Source organism: Cherax quadricarinatus, chromosome 7, assembly GCF_038502225.1.
Source record: "Cherax quadricarinatus isolate ZL_2023a chromosome 7, ASM3850222v1, whole genome shotgun sequence".
NCBI lineage: Eukaryota > Metazoa > Arthropoda > Malacostraca > Decapoda > Parastacidae > Cherax > Cherax quadricarinatus.
The window spans coordinates 2,145,212-2,160,275 of record NC_091298.1 but is presented as its reverse complement, the minus strand read 5'-3'; the positions used below and the strand labels follow the sequence as shown (position 1 = coordinate 2,160,275).

At 39.0% G+C, this 15,064-nt stretch overlaps 1 protein-coding gene and 1 long non-coding RNA gene across 15 annotated transcripts in view; one reads left to right on the top strand and one right to left on the bottom strand.

Annotated features, from left to right (window-relative positions):
- Positions 1-15,064, bottom strand: part of LOC138852332 (uncharacterized) — a 67,409-nt gene that overhangs the window by 16,670 nt on the left and 35,675 nt on the right. Inside the window, exon 3 of one of the 2 annotated variants that reach the window (XR_011391649.1) lies at positions 5,987-6,073. The exons of the other annotated variant lie outside the window; for it this stretch is intronic. This is a non-coding gene — a long non-coding RNA (uncharacterized lncRNA). The remainder of the gene's footprint in view (positions 1-5,986; positions 6,074-15,064) is intronic. 2 annotated transcript variants of the gene reach the window in all.
- LOC128687015 (choline-phosphate cytidylyltransferase B) overlaps positions 1-15,064 on the top strand; it is a 60,993-nt gene that overhangs the window by 38,925 nt on the left and 7,004 nt on the right. For all 13 annotated transcript variants that reach the window (XM_070082179.1, XM_070082182.1, XM_070082181.1 and 10 more), the window contains 2 exons: positions 2,147-2,298; positions 9,322-9,543. In XM_070082179.1, coding sequence (XP_069938280.1) covers positions 2,147-2,298; positions 9,322-9,543 — 374 coding nt within the window. The remainder of the gene's footprint in view (positions 1-2,146; positions 2,299-9,321; positions 9,544-15,064) is intronic.

Here is a 15,064-nt window from a genome sequence, read left to right as displayed (position 1 = left end):
AGCGTGTATGCATCTGGAGAAGAGAGAAGTGTAGAGGAGAGAGAGATTTTGGGAAATGTCGAGTAAATGCGTGGTGAGTTTTGAATCAAGTGTGAGAGTAATGGTGGTTGGGGATTTCAATGCTCAAGTGGGTAAAAATGTTATGGAGGGAGTAGTAGGTAAATTTGGGGTGCCAGGGGTAAATGTAAATGGGGAGCCTTTAATTGAGCTATGTGTAGAAAGAAATTTGGTAATAAGTAATACATATTTTATGAAAAAGAGGATAAATAAATATACAAGGTATGATGTAGCACGTAATGAAAGTAGTTTGTTAGATTATGTATTGGTGGATAAAAGGTTGATGGGTAGGCTCCAGGATGTACATGTTTATAGAGGGGCAACTGATATATCGGATCATTATTTAGTTGTAGCTACAGTTAGAGTAAGAGGTAGATGGGAAAAGAGGAAGGTGGCAACAACAAGTAAGAGGGAGGTGAAAGTGTGTAAACTAAGGGAGGAGGAAGTTCGGGTGAGATATAAGCGACTATTGGCAGAAAGGTGGGCTAGTGCAAAGATGAGTAGTGGGGGGGGGGGTTGAAGAGGGTTGGAATAGTTTTAAAAGTGCAGTATTAGAATGTGGGGCAGAAGTTTGTGGTTATAGGAGGGTGGGGGCAGGAGGGAAGAGGAGTTATTGGTGGAATAATGGAAACAATGGAACAAAGTAGAATGACTTGGAGACCGTATAAATCTGTAGGGTAAGGAAGGCAGAGTAGGGGTCGTCTTCAAAAAATTTTGGAGGGAGGAGGTAAAGGAGGTTTTGTGGGCGAGGGGCTTGGACTTCCAGCAAGCATGCATGAGCGTGTTAGATAGGAGTGAAAGGAGATGAATAGTTTTTGGGACCTGACGAGCTGTTGGAGTGTGAGCAAGGTAATATTATGTGAAGGGATTCAGGGAAACCGGTTAGCTGGACTTGAGTCCTGGAAATGGGAAATACAATATCTGCACTTTAAAGAAGAGGTTTGGGATATTGGCAGTTTGGAGGGACTTCTAAACTGTCATATCTGAGCGACTCTGCAAAGACAGTGATTATGTATGAGTGATGGTGAAAGTGTTGAATAATGATGAAAGTATTTTTCTTTCTTTTTGGGATTTTCTTTGTTTTTAGGTCACCCTGCCTCGGTGGGAAACGGCCAATGTGTTAAAAAAAAAAGTAATGTGTGCACTAAATATGCATTTTTGAGGCCTAGCTCTATTGCTCGCTTAATATATGATAGTGTAAACATGTTATCAGGCTTTTATAAGCATTTGAAAGTGAAAAAAACAGTTTCACTTTACAGTGATTTTCACTTTACAGTGATTTTCACTTTACAGCTATTTTCATTTTACAGCAGTAACCCGGAACCTGACCTGCTGTATAAGCAGGGCCCTCTTGTACAGCCCAGCTCTAGTTACAGTGTGTTTACCCTCCTTCCCCACACATTATATAACCCACAACATAATACTCACAATATTTAATTATTTTATAATTTACCATGGTATGAGCTAAGGAAGGAAGGGGTAAGGGAAGTTCTGTGGGCGAGGGGCTTGGACTTCCAGCAGGTGTGCATGAGCGTATTCGATAGGAGTAAATGGAGACGAATGGTATTTGGGACTTGATGATCTGTTGGAGTGTGAGCAGGGTAATATTTAGTGAAGGGATTCAGGGAAACCGGTTATTTTTATATAGCCGGACTTGAGTCCTGGAAATGGGAAGTACAATGACTGCACTCTAATGGAGGGGTTTTGGGATATTAGCAGTTTGGAGGGATATGTTGTGTATCTTTATACGTATATGCTTCTAAACTGTTGTGTTCTGAGCACCTCTGCAAAAACAGTGATTATGTGTGAGTGAGGTGAAAGTGTTGAATGATGATGAAAGTATTTTCTTTTTGGGGATTTTCTTTCTTGTTGGGTCACCCTGCCTCGGTGGGAGACGGCCAACTTGTTGAAAAAAAAAAATGAGCAAAAACACCAAAATCTAGCTCTGTGTACAGAGTTTTAGTCTAATAGTGAACATGTGTATATTGAAAGGGTTACTTAAATTTAGGTTAAAAATTTGAGTGTGCTTCATCCTAATTGCAATAATGTTGTTGATTTTTTTAAGGTATCATTGTAATTTTTGTTTCAGTAAATAGTGATGCAATGACTCATCAGCGTAAAGGGCGGACAGTTATGACTGAAGATGAACGTTATGAGGCTGTCCGACATTGTCGTTACGTTGATGAAGTTTTACCAGATGCTCCATGGAGTCTGGATGATGAGTTCTTGGAAAAAAATAAGGTGAGATGTACTGCAGCTAGGAAAGAAAAACTGCCTAAAAGACATTAGATTCTTCTTCCAAAACAACATTAGATCAGTGGAATGGGCTGTAAGAGGTGGTGGTGGGTGCTACAACTACTGGAACCTTTAAAGATGCTATGATTCTCTAAACACAGGACAGGACTGCATGAATGTAGCTCTGTTCTGTTAGAAATGGGTAATAACTGCTTACAGTTCTTCATCCATGAAGAATTCTTTATACAGTTAGTGTTTATTTTCTTTTTTTCTAGTTACACAAGTAACTGTTCTCTGTGTCCTATGCTCAATAATTAATTTACATAGATTTATAAATCTCTAGTAATTATAGCACAATATTTTTTGAGCTCATTCTATTTACTTTGTAAAGAAATGACTGTAGTGACTTGTATATTTACTTTATTATCCTTCTGTAATAGTACAATAGAAGAGGCAAAGTATTACATGAAGCTGCACTCCAAGGAAAATGGTTAACTAAAGCTGTACAGTTTTTTTTTTTTTTTTTTCAACAAGTCGGCCGTCTCCCACCGAGGCAGGGTGACCCGAAAAAGGAAGAAAATCCCCAAAAAGAAAATACTTTCATCATCATTCAACACTTTCACCACACTCACACATTATCACTGCTTTTGCATAGGTGCTCAGAATCCAACAGCTTAGAAGCATATACTTATAAAGATACACAACATATCCCTCCAAACTGCCAATATCTCAAATCCCTCCTTTAAAGTGCAGGCATTGTACTTCCCATTTCCAGGACTCAAGTCCGACTATATGAACATAACCGGTTTCCCTGAATCCCTTCACTAAATATTACCCTGCTCACACTCCAACAGATCGTCAGGTCCCAAGTATCATTCACCTCCATTCACTCCTATAACACGCTCATGCACGCTTGCTGGAAGTCCAAGCCCCTAGCCCACAAAACCTCCTTTACCCCCTCTTTCCAACCCTTTCGAGGACGACCCCTACCCCTCCTTCCTTCCCCTATAGATTTATATGCTTTCCATGTCATTCTACTTTGATCCATTCTCTCTAAATGACCAAACCACCTCAACAACCCCTCTTCTGCTCTCTGACTAATGCTTTTATTAACTCCACAACTTCTCCTAATTTCCACACTCCGAATTTTCTGCATAATATTTACACCACACATTGCCCTTAGACAGGAAATCTCCACTGCCTCCAACCGTCTCCTCGCTGCTGCATTTACCACCCAAGCTTCACATCCATATAAGAGTGTTGGTACTACTATACTTTCATACATTCCCTTCTTTGCCTCCATAGATAACGTTTTTTGACTCCACATATACCTCAACGCACCACTCACCTTTTTTCCCTCATCAATTCTATGATTAACCTCATCCTTCATAAATCCATCCGCCAACACGTCAACTCCCAAGTATCTGAAAACATTCACTTCTTCCATACTCCTCCTCCCCAATTTGATATCCAATTTTTCTTTATCCAAATCATTGATACCCTCATCACCTTACTCTTTTCTATGTTCACTTTCAACTTTCTACCTTTACACACATTCTCAAACTCATCCACTAACCTTTGCAATTTTTCTTTAGAATCTCCCATAAGCACAGTATCATCAGCAAAAAGTAACTGTGTCAATTCCCATTTTGAATTTGATCCCCATAATTTAATCCCACCCCTCTCCCGAACACCCTAGGATTTACTTCTTTTACAACCCCATCTATAAATATATTAAACAACCATTGTGACATTACACATCCCTGTCTAAGACCTACTTTTACCGGGAAGTATTCTCCCTCTCTTCTACACACCCTAACCTGAGCCTCACTATCCTCATAAAAGCTCTTTACAGCATTTAGTAACTTACCACCTATTCCATATACTTGCAACATCTGCCACATTGCTCCTCTATCCACTCTATCATATGCCTTTTCTAAATCCATAAATGCAATAAAAACTTCCCTACCTTTATCTAAATACTGTTCACATATATACTTCAATGTAAACACTTGATCTGCACATCCCCTACCCACTCTGAAGCCTCCCTGCTCATCCGCAATCCTACATTCTGTCTTACCTCCAATTCTTTCAATTATAACCCTACCGTATACTTTTCCTGGTATACTCAGTAAACTTATTCCTCTATAATTTTTACAATCTCTTTTGTCCCCTTTCCCTTTATATAAAGGGACTATACATGCTCTCTGCCAATCCCTAGGTACCTTCCCCTCTTTCATACATTTATTAAACAAAAGTACCAACCACTCCAACACTATATCCCCCCCTGCTTTTAACATTTCTGTCATGATCCCATCAGTTCCAGCTGCTTTACCCCCTTTCATTCTGCGTAATTCCTCACATACCTCCACCACACTTACATTCTGCTCTTCTTCACTCCTAAAAGATGGTATACCTCCCTGACCAGTGCATGAAATTACTGCCTCCCTTTCTTCCTTAACATTTAAAAGTTCCTGAAAATATTCTTGCCATCTCTCCCTCTCCCTATCTACTAACTCCCCTACTCTGTTTTTAACTGACAAATCCATACTTTCCCTAGGCTTTTTGAACTTGTTTAACTCAATCCAAAATTTTTTCTTACTTTCATTAAAATTTCTTGACAGTGCCTCTCCCACTCTTTCATCTGCTCTCCTTTTGCACTCTCTCACCACTCTTCACCTTTCTTTTACTCTCCATATACTCTGCTCTTCTTATAACACTTCTGCTTTGTAAAAACCTCTCGTAAGCTACCTTTTTCTCTTTTATCACGCCATTTACTTCATCATTCCACCAATCACTCCTCTTTCCTCCTGCCCCCACCCTCCTATAACCACAAACTTCTGCCCCACATTCTAATACTGCATTTTTAAAACTATTCCAACCCTCTTCAACAACCCCACTACTCATCTTTGCACTAGCCCACCTTTCTGCCAATAGTCGCTTATATCTCGCCCGAACTTCCTCCTCCCTTAGTTTATACACTTTGACCTCCCTCTTACTTGTTGTTGCCACCTTCCTCTTTTCCCATCTACCTCTTACTCTAACTGTAGCTACAACTAAATAATGATCCGATATATCAGTTGCCCCTCTAAAAACATGTACATCCTGGAGCCTACCCATCAACCTTTTATCCACCAATACATAATCTAACAAACTACTTTCATTACGTGCTACATTGTACCTTGTATATTTATTTATCCTCTTTTTCATAAAATATGTATTACTTATTAATAAATTTCTTTCTACACATAGCTCAATTAAAGGCTCCCCATTTACATTTACCCCTGGCACCCCAAATTTACCTACTACTCCCTCTATAACATTTTTACCCACTTGAGCATTGAAATCCCCAACCACCATTACTCTCACACTTGATTCAAAACTCCCCACGCATTCACTCAACATTTCCCAGAATCTCTCTCTCTCCTCTACACTTCTCTCTTCTCAAGGTGCATACACACTTACTATAACCCACTTTTCACATCCAATCTTTATTTTACTCCACATAATCCTTGAATTTATACATTTGTAGTCCCTCTTTTCCTGCCATAGCTTATCTTTCAACATTATTGCTACTCCTTCTTTAGCTCTAACTCTATTTGAAACCCCTGACCTAATCCCATTTATTCCTCTCCATTGAAACTCTCCCACCAAAATTAATCTGGGAAGGTAATCTAACATTGTTAGTGCTCACCTGGTAAATCTGAGAGTGGCCTTCAGGAATCTCAGCAGAGCCATTCCAGGTGCTTTAAGGCCCCCTTCTCTTCATGCTTCTGTGTAACTAGTTAATGGTTCAGATCAGACTGAATTATTATTATTATAATCAAAAAGAAGCGCTAAGCCACAAGGACTATACAGCAGATCAGACTGAAATGTCATAAATTTCACTCTTCTAAGTGTAAGTTATTTGTGTATTGTTCTAGTCATAGTATTGTGCCTTTTTATTGTTTGAGTGTATTTTGTCCATAATTTTAAGTGTTATATGTTGAGTGAATGTGTGGGGAGTTTTGAATCAAGTGTGAGAGTAATGGTGGTTGGGGATTTCAATGCTAAAGTGGGTAAAAATGTTATGGAGGGAGTATGGAGTATGGAGGGGGCCAGGGGTAAATGTAAATGGGGAGCCTTTAATTGAGCTGTGTAGAAAGAAATTTGGTAATAAGTAATACATATTTTATGAAAAAGAGGATAAATAAATATACAAGGTATGATGTAGCACGTAATGAAAGTAGTTTATTATATTATGTATTAGTGGATGAAAGGTTGATGGGTAGGCTCCAGAATGTACATGTTTATAGAGGGGCAACTGATATATCGGATCATTATTTAGTTGTAGCTCCAGTTAGAGTAAGAGGTAGATGGGAAAAGAGGAAGGTGGCAACAACAAGTAAGAGGGAGGTGAAAGTGTATAAACTAAGGGAGGAGGAAGTTCGGGTGAGATATAAGCGGCTATTGGCAGAAAGGTGGGTTAGTGCAAAGATGAGTAGTGGGGGGGTTGAAGAGGGTTGGAATAGTTTTAAAAATGCAGTATTAGAATGTGGGGCAGAAGTTTGTGGTTATAGGAGGGTGGGGGCAGGAGGAAAGAGGAGTGATTGGTGGAATGATGAAGTAAAGGGTGTGATAAAATAGAAAAAGGTAGCTTATGAGAGGTTTTTAAAAAGCAGAAGTGTTATAAGAAGAGCAGAGTATATGGAGAGTAAAAGAAAGGTAAAGAGAGTGGTGAGAGAGTGCAAAAGGAGAGCAGATGATAGAGTGGGAGAGGCACTGTCAAGAAATTTTAATGAAAATAAGAAAAAATTTTGGAGTGAATTAAACAAGTTAAGAAAGCCTAGGGAAAGTATGGATTTGTCAGTTAAAAACAGAGTAGGGGAGTTAGTAGATGGGGAGATGGAGGTATTAGGTAGATGGCGAGAATATTTTGAGGAACTTTTAAATGTTGAGGAAGAAACAGAGGCAGTAATTTCATGCACTGGTCAGGGAGGTATACCATCTTTTAGGAGTGAAGATGAGCAGAATGTAAGTGTGGGGGAGGTACGTGAGGCATTACGTAAAATGAAAGGGGGTAAAGCAGCTGGAACTGATGGGATCATGACAGAAATGTTAAAAGCAGGGGGGGATATAGTGTTGGAGTGGTTGGTACTTTTGTTTAATAAATGTATGAAAGAGGGGAAGGTACCTAGGGATTGGCAGAGAGCATGTATAGTCCCTTTATATAAAGGGAAAGGGGACAAAAGAGACTGTAAAAATTATAGAGGAATAAGTTTACTGAGTATACCAGGAAAAGTGTACGGTAGGGTTATAATTGAAAGAATTAGAGGTAAGACAGAATGTAGGATTGCGGATGAGCAAGGAGGTTTCAGAGTGGGTAGGGGATGTGTAGATCAAGTGTTTACATTGAAGCATATATGTGAACAGTATTTAGATAAAGGTAGGGAAGTTTTTATTGCATTTATGGATTTAGAAAAGGCATATGATAGAGTGGATAGAGGAGCAGTGTGGCAGATGTTGCAAGTATATGGAATAGGTGGTAAGTTATTAAATGCTGTAAAGAGTTTTTATGAGGATAGTGAGGCTCAGGTTAGGGTGTGTAGAAGAGAGGGAGACTACTTCCCGGTAAAAGTAGGTCTTAGACAGGGATGTGTAATGTCACCATGGTTGTTTAATATATTTATAGATGGGGTTGTAAAGGAAGTAAATCCAAGGGTGTTCGGGAGAGGGGTGGGATTAAATTTTGGGGAATCAAATTCAAAATGGGAATTGACAGTTACTTTTTGCTGACGATACTGTGCTTATGGGAGATTCTAAAGAAAAATTGCAAAGGGTAGTGGATGAGTTTGGGAATGTGTGTAAAGGTAGAAAGTTGAAAGTGAACATAGAAAAGAGTAAGGTGATGAGGGTGTCAAATGATTTAGATGAAGAAAAATTGGATATCAAATTGGGGAGGAGGAGTATGGAAGAAGTGAATGTTTTCAGATACTTGGGAGTTGACGTGTCGGCGGATGGATTTATGAAGGATGAGGTTAATCATAAAATTGATGAGGGAAAAAAGGTGAGTGGTGCGTTGAGGTATATGTGGAGTCAAAAAACGTTATCTATGGAGGCAAAGAAGGGAATGTATGAAAGTATAGTAGTACCAACACTCTTATATGGGTGTGAAGCTTGGGTGGTAAATGCAGCAGCGAGGAGACGGTTGGAGGCAGTGGAGATGTCCTGTTTAAGGGCAATGTGTGGTGTAAATATGCAGAAAATTCGGAGTGTGGAAATTAGGAAAAGGTGTGGAGTTAATAAAAGTATTAATCAGAGGGCAGAAGAGGGGTTGTTGAGGTGGTTTGGTCATTTAGAGAGAATGGATCAAAGTAGAATGACATGGAAAGCATATAAATCTATAGGGGAAGGAAGGCGGGGTAGGGGTCGTCCTCGAAAGGGATGGAGAGAGGGGGTAAAGGAGGTTTTGTGGGCAAGGGGCTTGGACTTCCAGCAAGAGTGTGTGAGCATGTTAGATAGGAGTGAATGGAGACGAATGGTACTTGGGACCTGACGATCTGTTGGAGTGTGAGCAGGGTAATATTTAGTGAAGGGATTCAGGGAAACCGGTTATGTTCATATAGTCGGACTTGAGTCCTGGAAATGGGAAGTACAATGCCTGCACTTTAAAGGAGGGGTTTGGGATATTGGCAGTTTGGAGGGATAAGTTGTGTATCTTTGTGTATGCTTCTAAACTGTTGTATTCTGAGCACCTATGCAAAAACAGTGATAATGTGCGAGTGTGGTGGAAGTGTTGAATGATGATGAAAGTATTTTCTTTTTGCGGATTTTCTTTCTTTTTTTGGGTCACCCTGCCTCGGTGGGAGACGGCCGACTTGTTGAGAGAAAAAAAAAAAAACATACATACACTTTAAATATTGAGAGTGCCAGTTGTGTCATAGATTAATAGATCAGGTTTTTCAGAGGGAATTGAAAAAAGAGGGGATTGTTTCATATTTCTGTATTGTATCTTTCCATTGTCATCTTATTATGTTTCATTTTTTCCAGATTGATTTTGTAGCACATGACGATATACCATATACAACTGGTAGTGAAACTGATGTTTATGCCCATATTAAGGCTCGAGGAATGTTCGTCTCAACAGAGCGTACAGAGGGTGTGTCTACAAGTGATGTTGTTTCACGCATAGTTAAAGACTATGATGTATATGTCAGAAGAAATTTGGCTCGTGGGTATAGTGCAAAGGATCTTAATGTTTCTTATATCAATGTAAGTGAAAATTATCATAATGTTATTTACTTTATTGGCATATGGAATGAGATGAATTAATCTAAAGTTCAGTCTGTTTTCATAATACAATATAATATAAAAAATATGTTGAGTTGTTAGATGGTGAACATAACTAATACTGAACAACTGGGTAAAGGTTGTTGGGTTGTGTGGCTTGATTTGTAAATTCTTAACATTATGGAGTAATATTGTTAGCATAGCTTCAGTGTTGTCTTGATGTACACTCCACTTATGGATGCCTGTGGACAGCATTAACCCCCGTGACTGTCACAACCCCCAATCCTGAGGTATCTCCTGGTGTCGCAAAATTTAAAAAAAAAATTTTTTTTTCTTATGAAATGATATCTTTTCCTGATTGTAATGACACCAAAAAAACGAAATTTGATGGAAAACTGACGGAATTATGCTCTCGCGAAGTTAGCGACCTCAGCGATATTTACAAATCGGCGATTTCGCCCACTTTGAGCCCTATTTTCGGCTAATTCCATTGTTCCAGTTGACCAAACTCATAGCTATTTCTTTAGAACTCCGTTTTTTCTATCGATTGAGTACAAGAAACTGCCCATTTACCGATTTCAACTACCCAATAACGTGTGGTCAGAAATTTGCAATTTGGCCAATTTCACGAAAATTAAAAAATATGACAATTTCAAAATAAGGCCCAGAATGAACAATGCAGACATTCCTGGTTCTAAAATAACATTTTCTTTTTGAATTTTTATTCAAACAAAAAATAGAAGATTTACTATTATGCAGACTACTGCAATACTGTAATAATTGTACAAATAACATCAACCCATTCATGACTGCATATTAGAATGGCTAGTTGGACATTTATTGTGTAATGACATTTGTTTACTTTTGAACATCGGCAAAAATCAAACATTTCGCCTACTTTGAGCTCCATTTCCAGGTTTTTTTTTATAGTAAAATCAATCAAAATCTCCTCTATTTCTATAATATGTTTTCAATTCTATCAAATGAGACCAAAAAAACGAGAGTACAACCATAAATACTATACGAAAATAGACCACAAAGTCGCCATTTTAATTAAAATGGCGACTCATTATGCTCTGCATGCTCCAGGATTTTTTTTATATGGTGCACGCTGACCACACAGACCCATTCTCTCACATGTGGCCTACTAGTTTTCTCCTGCTTGATTTGAAGCCGCTAGAATTTATGAGTATACAGTGGACCCTCGACTAACGATATTAATTGGTACCCGAGAACAAATATCGTTAGTAGAATTTTTTTAGCGTTAGCCAAGGCAAAATGTTAGCGTTAACATGTATCGTTAGTCAGATTTAACATTAGACGATGCCATCGTTGGTCCACTGTATATACGTCAAACACGGTACCTCGTAAGACGTATATATACGGCCGCGACAGTCAAAGGGTCAACAGTAATTTAGCTCAGGAAAGAAATACTCATTTGCTAATTCACTAAACTGAGCAGAGCATCTTGAAGGCATGTTCCACTATCTAGTATCACTAATTTTTTTTTTTTTTAACAAATTGGCCGTTTCCCACCGAGGCTGTACTCAAAGCAATCCTTCATTGCATGAATATGTCACTAGATTTTTGTTTGAACTGCACGACTGTCTCCTGCCAAAGTAGATCCGATGACCTAAAGATGAACACACATTCACCATCATTCATTCAACTGCTGTCTTTCTAAAAGTGTGCTAACTTTATAATTAGGTTACCCTCCACCTGCAGCATCCCTACCCCTTCCTTAGAGTGCAGTACTGCCCTTTCCACTTCCAAGACTCAAGCCCAGCCTACCAGTTTTCCTGAGTTCCTTTAAGAAAGTTACCTTGCCCACACTCGCTAGTTCATCCACTAAAAATCAATTGTCTCCATTCACTCCAAACATGCTTGTGCAATCCTGCTGGATGTGCTACCTCCAAAAACTTGTATGAATAAAAAATAATTCATTAGTGTAACAGTAACTTGGTAAATAGCAACTGAGTGCAGGAGACTTCAAATGGCACTAGATTGCTCACTACCATTTGGGTCTAGCATATTTCACACATCACTGGCTTATTGAAAAGGCCTTTCACCTTTTCCCTTCCCAACTCATACCTCTCCGTACAAATGTACAGGGTTCCTTTTGGACCATTTCATACTACAGTGACCCTGTGTTTATCATAGGGTCAACATTAACGTGTTAACTATGGCACCCAAGAGGATTAATTGTTATATGAATCAAGAGCCTTTCACCAGTAAATTCTTTTTTTTTTTTTTTTCCCAACAAGTCGGCCGTCTCCCACCTAGGCAGAGTGATCCAAAAAGAAAAAATATCCCCAAAATGAAAATACTTTCATCATCATTCAACACTTTCACCACACTCATTCATAATCACTGTTTTTGCAGAGGTGTCTAGATACAACAATTTAGAAGCATATACAAATGTATAAAGATACAGTATAAAACATGACCTGAATAATATAATAAACTACCTACAGAATATAATATCAGGGCCCCAATTATATATATATATATATATATATATTTTTTTTTTTTTTTTTTTTTTAAACAATTCGGTCGTCTCCCACTGAGGCAGGGTGACCCAAAAAAGAAAGAAAATCCCCAAAAAGAATATATATATATATATTTTTTTTTTTTTTCAACAAGTCGGCCGTCTCCCACCGAGGCAGGGTGACCCAAAAAAGAAAGAAAATCCCCAAAAAGAAAATACTTTCATCATCATTCAACACTTTCACCACACTCACACATTATCACTGCTTTTGCAGAGGTGCCCAGAATACAACAGTTTAGAAGCATATATGTATAAAGATACACAACATATCCCTCCAAACTGCCAATATCCCAAACCACTCCTTTAAAGTGCAGGCATTGTACTTCCCATTTCCAGGACTCAAGTCCGACTATATGAAAATAACCGGTTTCCCTGAATCCCTTCACTAAATATTACCCTGCTCACACTCCAACAGATCGTCAGGTCCCAAGTACCATTCGTCTCCATTCACTCCTATCTAACACGCTCACGCACGCTTGCTGGAAGTCCAAGCCCCTTACCCACAAAACCTCCTTTACCCCCTCTCTCCAACCCTTTCGAGGACGACCCCTACCCCTCCTTCCTTCCCCTATAGATTTATATGCTTTCCATGTCATTCTACTTTGATCCATTCTCTCTAAATGACCAAACCACCTCAACAACCCCTCTTCTGCCCTCTGACTAATACTTTTATTAACTCCACACCTTCTCCTACTTTCCACACTCCGAATTTTCTGCATAATATTTACACCACACATTGCCCTTAAACAGGACATCTCCACTGCCTCCAACCGTCTCCTCGCTGCTGCATTTACCACCCAAGCTTCACACCCATATAAGAGTGTTGGTACTACTATACTTTCATACATTCCCTTCTTTGCCTCCATAGATAACGTTTTTTGACTCCACATATACCTCAACGCACCACTCACCTTTTTTCCCTCATCAATTCTACGATTAACCTCATCCTTCATAAATCCATCCGCCGACACGTCAACTCCCAAGTATCTGAAAACATTCACTTCTTCCATACTCCTCCCCAATTTGATATCCAATTTTTCTTTATCTAAATCATTTGACACCCTCATCACCTTACTCTTTTCTATGTTCACTTTCAACTTTCTACCTTTACACACATTCCCAAACTCATCCACTAACCTTTGCAATTTTTCTTTAGAATCTCCCATAAGCACAGTATCATCAGCAAAAAGTAACTGTGTCAATTCCCATTTTGAATTTGATTCCCCATAATTTAATCCCACCCCTCTCCCAAACACCCTAGCATTTACTTCCTTTACAACCCCATCTATAAATATATTAAACAACCATGGTGACATTACACATCCCTGTCTAAGACCTACTTTTACCGGGAAGTAGTCTCCCTCTCTTCTACACACCCTAACCTGAGCCTCACTATCCTCATAAAAACTCTTTACAGCATTTAATAACTTACCACCTATTCCATATACTTGCAACATCTGCCACACTGCTCCTCTATCCACTCTATCATATGCCTTTTCTAAATCCATAAATGCAATAAAAACTTCCCTACCTTTATCTAAATACTGTTCACATATATGCTTCAATGTAAACACTTGATCTACACATCCCCTACCCACTCTGAAACCTCCTTGCTCATCCGCAATCCTACATTCTGTCTTACCTCTAATTCTTTCAATTATAACCCTACCGTACACTTTTCCTGGTATACTCAGTAAACTTATTCCTCTATAATTTTTACAGTCTCTTTTGTCCCCTTTCCCTTTATATAAAGGGACTATACATGCTCTCTGCCAATCCCTAGGTACCTTCCTCTCTTTCATACATTTATTAAACAAAAGTACCAACCACTCCAACACTATATTTCCCCCTGCTTTTAACATTTCTGTCATGATCCCATCAGTTCCAGCTGCTTTACCCCCTTTCATTCTACGTAATGCCTCACGCACCTCCCCCACACTTACAATCTGCTCTTCTTCACTCCTAAAAGATGGTATACCTCCCTGACCAGTGCATGAAATTACTGCCTCTCTTTCTTCCTTAACATTTAAAAGTTCCTCAAAATATTCTCGCCATCTACCTAATACCTCCATCTCCCCATCTACTAACTCCCCTACTCTGACAAATCCATACTTTCCCTAGGGTTTCTTAACTTGTTTAACTCACTCCAAATTTTTTTCTTATTTTCATTAAAATTTCTTGACAGTGCCTCTCCCACTCTATCATCTGCTCTCCTTTTGCACTCTCTCACCACTCTCTTTACCTTTCTTTTACTCTCCATATACTCTGCTCTTCTTATAACCTCTCATAAGCTACCTTTTTCTCTTTTATCACACCCTTTACTTCATCATTCCACCAATCACTCCTCTTTCCTCCTGCCCCCACCCTCCTATAACCACAAACGTCTGCCCCACATTCTAATACTGGAGGGATGTGTGATAGTATTCATTTAAAGATGGTATATAATATATATATATATATATATATATGTGTATATATATATATATATACGTGTATATATATATATATATATACGTGTATATATATATATATACGTGTATATATATATATATATATGTGTAAATGCAGCAGCGAGGAGACGGTTGGAGGCAGTGGAGATGTCCTGTTTAAGGGCAATGTGTGGTGTAAATATTATGCAGAAAATTCGGAGTGTGGAAATTAGGAGAAGGTGTGGAGTTAATAAAAGTATTAGTCAGAGGGCAGAGGAGGGGTTGTTGAGGTGGTTTGGTCATTTAGAGAGAATGGATCAAAGTAGAATGACATGGAAAGCATATAAATCTATAGGGGAAGGAAGGCGGGGTAGGGGTCGTCCTCGAAAGGGTTGGAGAGAGGTTTTGTGGGTAAGGGGCTTGGACTTCCAGCAAGCGTGCGTGAGCGTGTTAGATAGGAGTGAATGGAGACGAATGGTACTTGGGACCTGACGATCTGTTGGAGTGTGAGCAGGGTAATATTTAG